The 10,055-nt window shown below is 42.4% G+C and overlaps 1 protein-coding gene and 1 long non-coding RNA gene across 2 annotated transcripts; both read right to left on the reverse strand.

Moving 5' to 3' along the window:
• Positions 1-673: 673 nt before the first annotated feature.
• On the reverse strand, positions 674-4,109 carry LOC130703508 (uncharacterized). The gene is made up of 2 exons (XM_059496200.1): positions 2,061-4,109; positions 674-2,011 (listed from the first exon to the last, which is right to left on the reverse strand). The coding sequence occupies exons 1-2, from the start codon at positions 4,107-4,109 to the stop codon at positions 674-676; spliced, it is 3,387 nt and encodes a 1,128-aa protein (XP_059352183.1).
• Positions 4,110-5,339: 1,230 nt separating this feature from the next.
• Positions 5,340-6,457, reverse strand: LOC132088150 (uncharacterized). The gene is made up of 3 exons (XR_009421423.1): positions 6,260-6,457; positions 5,738-6,201; positions 5,340-5,667 (listed from the first exon to the last, which is right to left on the reverse strand). It is a non-coding gene; the product is annotated as an uncharacterized LOC132088150 (long non-coding RNA).
• Positions 6,458-10,055: the final 3,598 nt, after the last annotated feature.

Consider the following 10,055-nt stretch of genomic DNA (forward strand, 5'->3'; position numbering starts at 1 on the left):
CCATGTAGAGAAAGCTTAAACGTATCTATTGATCCTAATATTATTGATATTGTAGTAGTGTGAGGTATTTTTAGTGATTTCAAAATATCTCACAAAAAAGGGAAAAATGAGGAAATGGGGAAAACGAAACTTACAAATAGTGCCTTGACAGTATAGAACCACTAACCTTTACGGTGGCAATCGAACGTCTTACGACTCTGCCATGGTTCACAGAAAATAACTAAAATGCTTAACGTTTCTTTTTTTATGTAGTCTGCTGTCCCAAATTAGCGTCACGGGAGCTTACGTAAAAAATATAAGAATTAAAATCACCCATTATATAAATATTTTCATATGATTTTCATAAAATATTTAACAGCCATGTAGAGGAAACTTAAACGAATCTATTTATACCAGTATTGATGATATTGTTCGGGAGCTCTTCTCAGTTTAAGAATGGATTTGAAGAGTCAAAGATTGACTGCAAGAGAATGTTTATTACTTCTGACAAATTCGTGTGATCGTCGATAAAGACGCTGTGACAGTGAGAGCGAAGCGATGCGCTTCACGCGGTTTATATAGAAAAAGAACAAAGGCATAGGTAGGGTAAAGGTGGCAGTCAAGAATGAAACAAAAGAAGGTAGTGAACGCGTACTAATCACCTAGCGCTCAATAAGGGAAATAATAACAAGGTTTAGTTCTTCGCCGGAACATCCTCCCCCGAGGCTGGTGGTTCCGGAACGGTATCGCCGGCTGAGCTGGATTCCAACAGTGCAAGAGTATCGATTCCACGACGGAACAGACCTCTTTCGAGCTGCACATCAACGACTCGAACTAGGCCGTCCGATCCCGGGAATACATTTTTGATCCGGCCGATGTTCCATTGTCCACGTCGTAGGCTCTTGTCGATTTCCAGAACGACGTCTCCTACTTTGAAATTGGGCTGCGGGTTTCTCCATTTCTTTCTTCCGGCCAGGGATTGGAGATAGACCTTCTTCCAAAGGTCCCAAAATAAATTGGCCATTCTTTGAACATATCTATAATGTTCTCTAGGTAGCGCATCGTCGAAGGTTCCGACCGGCGGGTCGGCACAACTCGGGCGATTCATAAAATCGTTGGGCGTTAAGAGACGAAAATCGTTCGGGTCGGCACTAGCTGCTGTGAGAGGGCGGCCGTTTAACAGACCGGCCACCTCGTAAAGGAGGGTACGAAGTGTTTCTTCCGCTGGATATCGCAGCTTCTGACCTTCCAAGTCGAGAGCGGCATATAGCGCCCTTTTCGCGGATCGCACAAGAGACTCGTGTGCTCCTCCAAAGTGGGGTGTCTTAGGTGGCTGGAATCGCCAGTCAATTTTCTTAGAGTTCATGAAGTCGCTGATGTGCTCGTCGGTGTACAATCTTTGAGTTTCTTTTCGCAGTTCGTGTTCAGCACCGACGAAATTGGTTCCGTTGTCGGAGTGGATTACACGAGGTTTGCCGTATAGCCCAATGAATCGTCGGAGGCTGAGAAGAAAGTCGTCCGTAGATAGCGAATTCACGAGATCTAGGTAGACAGCTCTGGTAACGAGACAGGTAAATAGGACAGCCCATCGTTTTGCTGTGCGATTTCGTGAGAGGCCTACTTCTAATGGCCCAAACAGATCACATGCGGTGCGAGTGAATGGGGCTGAGCCAGCTTCTAGTCGCGAATCTGGAAGTTCGGCCATGAGTTGCTCGCCTGGTTTAGCTCGTTCTCGTTGATACCGTTCGCACTCGCGTCGAATCCTCTTCACCAGTTCCCGGCCTCCAGGTATCCAGAAGTGTTGTCTAATATAGCTGATCTGGTAGTCCGTTCCGACGTGCTTGAGGTGGATGTGAAATGCTCGTACAATGGTTTTGGTGAAAATATGGTGAACGGGCAGCAGTGGCGGGTGCAGTTCTTCATAAGGCAATTTAGCTCGCCCGGCTCGGCCACCAAGTCTTAGGAGTCCATCTATCCCGATCACTGGTGCTAGGGAGAGTAAGCTAGATGTGGGTTGAAGCCATTTTCCTTTCTTCAGGCGATGTTTCTTCACTAAATGCTTCAGATTGGCACCTTTTTACGAGCTCGTAAAATACTCCCTCAAGCCTGACCAAGGCTGGGATGTCTTCCACGCTGACCTTGACGTTTTCCCAATCAAATGTGGATGTGGTGGCAGCAACCTGGTGTGATCGTACGGGTCGTATCTCCTCAACTACGGCCATCCATGGGAGATCGGCGGGCCAGTTTTCTTCGGTTTCATGGAGGAAGTTCGGCCCGTTCCACCAACGTGGAGGGAGACCTTCCTCTCCAATGGCCGAGCGTGTAGCAATGTCGGATGGGTTTGTTTTGCCCGGCACGAAACGCCATTCTTCTGGTTGAGTCAATGTTTGGATTTCTCCAACTCGGTGACTGACAAACATTTGATATTTTGACGCGGTTGCCCGAATCCAATTTCTTACAGTACTGCTGTCGGTCCAAAAGTACCGACGGTGTATGATTCGGGTGACTGCTCCTTCTACTGAACGTGCTAGACGAGCTGCTTGCAGAGCAGCGTTCAGTTCTAACTTCGGCACAGAGATAGTCCTCTTTGGGGCCAATTTGGTCACTGCTCGAACTTGTCGCACGATTGTTCGTCCATCGGAGTAAACGTTCCGAATGTAGATCACGGCGGCGTAGGCTTCTTCCGAAGCATCACCAAAGGCGTGTAGCTCCGTACGTATAATGTTCTCTTCCTCTGGGAATAAACAGCGTGGGATGTTGAGATCATTCAGCTGTCTTAAAGCGTCAAACCATGCCTCCCACCAATCGCGGTCCTCGCTGCTTACGGGATCGTTCCACTGAAGTCCTTTGGTTCCAAGTTCCCTTAACTTGATCTTGGCCTTTACGATAACGGGAGCCGCCATTCCTTGTGGATCAAACAGACTTGCCACCTTACTTGCGATTCCGACGCGGGTGAAGTCGATGTCGTCTGTTGCGTTCACTCTGAATTTTAGCGTATCCATCTTAGGATTCCAGTAAACGCCGAGGACCTTTTCGGAGTCGTCTCTGCTGAGTGGGAGCTCGGTCAGGTCACCACTAGAGCCTACGCTTGTAGATGCTAATATTTTCAGGAAACTTGCAGAATTAGAAATCCAACGTTGGAGGTGCATATCTCCCTTTGCCAGTGTTTCTTTAACGCCTACAGCTTCTTTAATGGCTTCCTCTAGTGATGTGGCGGAGCTGAGGTAGTCATCTACATACATCTTCGTGTTGATTGCGTCGATGACTCTTGGATCACTGCTAATGTCAGTAGCTATTCTGCGAATGGTACTAATCGCAATGAACGGCGAGCAAGTAGCACCAAATGGAAGTCGCTTCATTTCACAAACACGGACTTGTTCCTCCCCGTCCCTTTTCCATAGGAAGCGAAAGTAGCGCGCGTCTTCTTTTCTCAGTCGTATTCTGCTGAACATGGCTTCTATGTCGGCTGCCCATGCGATACCACCTTCGCGGAATTTAAGGATGACAGATACTAGCGGGGTTTGAAGAGCTGGACCGCTGAGGATACTGTCGTTCAAGCATTTCCCCTTGAATGGAGCGGCAGCATCAAATACGACGCGTAACTTGGGGCCCTTTCTCACACCGTGATGAGCAAGATAGTATTCCGGTGGGCCGTAATCGGTGGTCTCCAGCATCACTGCGTAGCCCTTCTCAAAGTTCCTTTCCATGGCTCTTCGGTAGTCTTGCTCAAATGCCGGATCTTCCTTAAATCTGTTCAGCAACGTAGTCAATCTCCGCTCAGCTAAAGGTCTGTTATTCGGTAAATCTGGTTCCCCGACCTTCCAAGTGATCGGAACTTCATAGCCAATGATCAATCTGCGCGTTCCACTTTCTAGAACATCGATAGCTTGTTTATCGATTTCGGAAACACAGTCAATTTTGTGTTCGGTCCCAAAATCTTCGGTATCGCAAAAGCGCCGCATCTGCTGCGCTAGCGCGTCACTGCCTTCTATGTCGGCAAAAACTGCGTACGTCCTCGCCATCAGGCTTTTGTAGGTATTCTTGATTACTCCTCTGACGATCCATCCCAGGCGGGTCCGGATGGCTGTTGGTTCATCCGCCTGTCCGATTCGGGATTCAATAGCCGTCATCAAATGCGCTTGATCTATACCAAGGAGGATGTCAACGCACCCACCATTGCTCTCTAATGGCAGATCTGTCAGGTAGCTCCACCGCTTCTTCAAGGTGTTCCAATCGACGAGTGGTACCGGAGGATTGGCGGAGAAAAAGGCCCAGACGAAAAAGGCCCAGACGAAAAAGGCCCGCGAAAAAGGCCCATACGAAAAAGGCCCACACGAAAAAGGCCCACTTTTTTCCAAATTGAAAAGTGGGCCTTTTTCTCCATTGGACTGGGCCTTTTTCTCCGTTAAATTTCCAAATTCCTACAATCTTTAACATGTTTCCAAAAAAAATTTCCCACCTCCTATTCCGTGGAAGTTGGAATGTACAAAGGTTGCTGAAACCGTGACTTTCAATAAGGTTTGCCGATGAAACAATGTTAGCGTTTGTACGCTAGGTAATTTATATTTTTTTATTCGGTAGCAATCTGATTTTGAATTATGTTAGTATATATCTATTGCTAATATCCCGTTAAATAAAGTTCATTTTTCACAATTTTTGTTTATTGAACTACTATAGCTGCTTCAAATATAATATAAGAAATACATGTTTTTCGCACTTATCGTGTGAAATTTATATAGTAGTTTTGAAAGTAAAAAAAAAAGAATATTATAATTCAATATTGATTCTCATACCATTTATTTCCTTATCACATTTTCAATTCTTCACACAATTACAAAGAGCCAAATTAATGTATTAAAATCATAACCTACTGCTATAACTATGCCAGCTAGGCGGTGACTGCTGACTGGGATTGGAGCGCTTTTCACCCAAGCAATAAATATTTCGAGCAAAACAGGAATATTTGATTTGCCTAGGAACGTCTATGAGTAAAACTTAAATAGTTAATGCATTGCTTTTGTTACAGAGCAACCTTTTGTTAAAGAATAACGTCACCTTTAGTACGAGAGAACCATCTACGTCTCTGGTAAGAACGCGCGCTTTTCCAGCAATTATAAATGATTTTTTACGTTCTTCGTGTCTTGTTTTCCCTTATGCACATTTTCTAGCATCTATTGGTTACCTTATTACACACACATACTACAGTGAAATATAAGGAAGCTTTGCACTTGACGTTAACAAAGCTACTAACAATTACAAATCCATTGTAATTATTTTATACCATGAAGAACTTTTTTTATGGGAGTCTGTTATTAGTGAAGACACTAAACCTTTTAAAATGAATCTTAGATTTTGTTTCTTTAAATTTTCCACGGTCATGGAAAGCATGCTAGTGTATTGTTAAAAAAACTATCACGACATGGCTTGCACATGAAAGAACACGAGTTTAGCTCGTCCATGAGACAGTATCATTATTTCATACGATAAATTTGCCTGTTTTTCTTTGGTTTATTCACTTAATGTTCTTTCTTTTCAGTTTAATTTTTCTTAATGTTGGTTTGTCTTTTTTTCTGTAGTTATTGTTTTCTCTTTTCCTTTTCTTCGTTTCGTTCAGCGCAATTTATGTTACTTTCTGATTTGATCTCGTTCATTAATTGATTTGGCAAGCAATTCCACATAGTCTTTTACCTATTGCAAATACAGAAAGGTTAAAAGTTTTGAAGATCTTACAAATATTTTTGTCAAATTGAAAGTTTACCTGAAAACCTTCAGCTATTTGCAGAGCACCATTTCATGCCTGTTTCTCTTCAATACTTCTTGCATTTGAACTTCAGCTTGGCCTACCAAGATTTTCATTTTTGGTTTAAGTTTTATTTTCTTTCATTTTAATCGTTGCCACTTCTGGATATAAAGTGGTCTTTTTCAGAATGGGTGAGGAATTAGATAGTTCTCCAAAATCGCATTTGCTGGAAACTAGGCAGCCTTCACTGTTAAAAATTGGTGTTGGCAGTGTACTTGCTAGTCTTGGTTTAGGAATTTCTGTTTTAACAAACTCTGAAAGACCAGAGGTTGATGACACAGAAGCTGCCTTGGTGGCTCAAGCATGTTTGGCAATTCAGGACCTTTTCTTCTTACTTTTCCTTTTTAATTTCTTGTTCATTCCCTCTAACTTCCGTTTAAGTTTGATTTTCGTTGTCCTATCAGACAATTCCAGCTTTTTCCCTGAAAATCAATGGAATAAACTGGCTGGTCTTCCTTAAATGTAAATGTTAACACATACCTGTTAAGTGTGAGGTGTTCATTCGGTTTATGTTCTTTCTTTTCAGTTTTCTTTTTCTTAATGTTTGCTTTTCTCGTTTTCTCTTGTTATTCCTTTCTCTTTTCCTATTCTTCGATGCGTTCAGCCAACTTCTTTTACAATTTGATTTGATTTCATCTTGTTTCTTAATAGATTTAGCAAGCAATTCCACATGGTTTTTTACCTATTGCAATACAGAAAGGTTAAAATTATTTAAAATCTTACATTGTCAAATTGAAAGTTTACTTGAAAACCTTCAGCTCTTTGCAGAGCACCTTTTCACGCCTGTTTCTCTTCAATACTTCTCGCATTCAACTTCAGTTTGGCCATCCAAGATTTTCACTTTGGCTTTGTGTTTTTTTTATCGTTGCCACTTTTGAATCTAAAGTGGTCTTGTTCAGAATGGGTGAGGGATAAGATAGTTCTCCTAAATCAAATTAGCTGAATACTAGGCAGCCTTCACTGTTGAAAATTTGTGTTAGCAGTGTACTTGTTGGTCTTGGTTCAGGAATACCTGTTTTGACAAACTCTGTCGGATCGGAGGTTGATGACACTGATGCTGCCTCGGTGGCTTGTGCAAGTTTAGCAATTCAGGACCACTTCTTGTTATTTTTCTTTTTTAATTTCTTCTTCTTCTATTTTTCTAATTTCTTTTAAGTTTGGTTTTCATTGTCCTATTAGACAAATCCAGCCTTTTCCCTGAAAATAGATGGAATAAGCTGGCCAGTCTTCCTTAAACGTAAAGATTAACACATACCTGTTAAGTGTGAGGTGTTAGCTGCTAGACATTCTTCTTGTTCAACACCAACCTTATTGCTATTGAGATCGTCAACTGTAGATACACTTTCAGTTGGAATGTTGGTCAATAAGCTAGCAATGAAAAACTCTTCAGGAGAGAGTTGCTTTTTAAGAGCGACGATGTCAATGGACCCTCGCGTCTTATAAGGCTCTTGATTTTTAGGGTCCTCATTTCCTACAAATTTTGTTTAGACGTCACTTTCAAGTTCTTGTTTTCTCTTTTTCTATTTACAAAAACTGCCTCTCATATTATAACCTTTAAACTTTATTATTATTTACCTTGATCTCTCAACATTATCACTGATCACTCCATAGATCAAACTATACGAAACAATAAGTCTATTGTTATTTTCTTTAGGGAACGGCATTTTGAAGCCAAATCTAGCGTCAGGACGCCACAAACAATGGCGGACGGTGGAAAGCTGTTATTAAAACTTTTAGCTAAAGCTTTATTAAATTCAACAAAATTTAGTTCCTTTGTTATTGTTCTATTATTATAATTCATTATTATTGTTATACAAAGGAACTAAATTTTGTTAAATTTGTAATAAAAGAATTAAAAATTTTTAAAATTTATGTTAAAAACCGTCCGCCATTGTTTGTGGCGTCCTGACGCTAGATTTGACTTGAAAATGTGAAACAAAAAGACGCGTTGACTCTCACTGTTTCTTTATTGTTCAGCACACTCACACAGAGAGGGGATGAAAAAACGTGGTCGAAACGAACAGAGGAACTGAATACAACGCACAAAAAAAAGAAAAGGGGGGGGGGCGTAATAACTACGCACATATATTGCTGTGTTGCCAAATAAAAACTGAATTAAACGGATTCTTGGGTAAATGTATAAGCGGCAACGTTTGTATCAATTTTTAACACCCTCCCTCAAACGGTGCAACGTAAGGCCGCTTATTGACTCCGATCTTCTCTCTTAACTCCACGAATCTTGGGGCCGGCAATGGTTTTGTCAAAATATCGGCTAGCTGCTGACTTGTTTCCACGTATGTTGCATTGATAACCGAGTTTTCCTGTTGCTCACGGATGTAATGATACCGCACGTCTATATGTTTGGTCCGCTTATGAAATTCCGGGTTAAAAACCAATTTGATTGCGCTCTGGTTGTCACATTTGAGTTCAGTTGGCTGTTGTTGAGGGAAACCGATACTTGCAAGCAGATTCCTGATCCATACCGTTTCTTTAGTTGCTTCGCAGGCAGCAATGTATTCTGCCTGGGTCGTTGATGTTGCGACAATCGGCTGTTTTTGACTGCACCAAGCAACTGAACCGCGGCCCAAAGTTAAAATGTAGCCAGTGACTGATCTGCGGGTATCAGGACAACGCGCATAGTCTGAGTCTGTATATGCTATTAGGTTTGTTGGTGTGCTCCCTAAAACCAAACCGTATTCAACTGTCCCTTTTAAATAGGCCAAGATCCATTTGACAGCTTTCCAATGGGCTGGTCCTGGGCGATCACAAAAACGGGCCACTTGGCCAACGGCGTAGGCTATCGGGTCTTGTTGTGACTGCTGCGTATAACAGGGCACCTACTGCTTCACGATAGGGGACCGCCTTCATTTCATCTTCCTGCTCTTTATTTGAAGGACACATAGTTTTGGTGAGGCAGGTATGTGGGTCTGCTGGTGTGTTCTTTGGATGGCATTCTGCCATTCCGAATTTCTCTAGTACCTTTTTGTGGTGCTCACGTTGTGACAGAAAAAGAGTTCGCTTCGAACGGTCTCGTGTGATTTCTAAACCAACGAAACGTGTGGCCAGGCTAATTTTCATCTCGAATTGATGTTGAAGATGCTTCACAAGTCTGGTCAGTTTGTTTCTCTCGTTGCTCGCGAGCAGGCCGTCATCTACCCAAATTGCTACCACGGTAAAAAACGGACCGTCCAGTTCATAGAAGATACAAGGATCTGCTTCGCTTTGTTTAAGACCGTTGGCTACCATACAGTTTGTGAGCATTTGATTCCAAGTTCGCGAAGCTTGTTTTAGTCCATAAATACTTTTGTTCAGACGACAGACGAGTTCTTCGGATCCTTCCGTGACAAAACCTTGTGGCTGCTCCATGTATAGTTCTTCGGTCAGTACACCATTAAGAAAAGCTGTTTTTGCATCTATTTGAATAACTTCAAGATCCTTAGATGCAATGATTGATAACACTGCCCGAAGGGAATCGTGCTGCACAACTGGAGCAAAAGTTTCACCGTAGTCAATTCCCGGCTTTTGTGTAAATCCTTTGGCTACAAGGCGCGCTTTGTAGTGCTGAAACCCATATTCACTTTGTTTAATTTTGAATACCCAACGATTTTTGATGGGCTTTCTGTTAGTTGGTCGTGGAACCAAATTCCATGTACTGTTAGCTATCAGAGAATCATACTCTTCTTGCATTGCAGTAATCCAGACGTGATTGTCCTTTCCACAGACAGCTTCTTCATACGACATAGGTTCTTTTCGTGACACTTGTGATTCTTGAGCACCTAAAAGTGCGTTGGTTTGTGGCCCTCCTCAAGTTGCTCTTCTGGTTCTTCGTCAATGATCCATTCCCCATTCTCCATCCATTTTGGTTTGGATCTATCTCTAGCAGACCGTCGAGCACCTTCGCTAGGCTGATTTGTTGCGGCATCTGTTCCGTTTCTGTTATTGACTAGTACGGGTGTAGATTGTTGCTCTTCACTTTGTTCATTTTGATCATCGGAGTGTTTTGCGTTGATTTGTTCTATAGGTTGAGGCTCTGCCGTTGTTTGTGGTTCATCATCGTTTGTTCCAACAGCGATTTCTTCGGCGAAAATGACGTCACGACTGACTTTCAGCTTACGCGTGCACGGGTTCCAGAATCTGTAGGCCTTTTGTCTTTCATTGTAACCAACAAAAATGGTCTTTTCAGCCTTCGCCTCAAGTTTGTGCCTGGTTTGATCAGGAATGTGAACATAGGCGATTGATCCAAAAACTCTAAGGTGTGACAAATCGGGTTTTCTTT

The sequence above is a fragment of the Daphnia carinata genome, chromosome 7 (assembly GCF_022539665.2).
Source record: "Daphnia carinata strain CSIRO-1 chromosome 7, CSIRO_AGI_Dcar_HiC_V3, whole genome shotgun sequence".
NCBI lineage: Eukaryota > Metazoa > Arthropoda > Branchiopoda > Diplostraca > Daphniidae > Daphnia > Daphnia carinata.

Coding starts and splice junctions, on each gene's coding strand:
- LOC130703508 (XM_059496200.1), bottom strand. CDS start 4,109: ATGACGGCTATTGAATCCCGAATCGGACAGGCGGATGAACCAACAGCC. Junction 2,012..2,060: donor AGGGAGTATTTTACGAGCTC/GTAAAAAGGTGC, acceptor CATCGCCTGAAG/AAAGGAAAATGGCTTCAACC.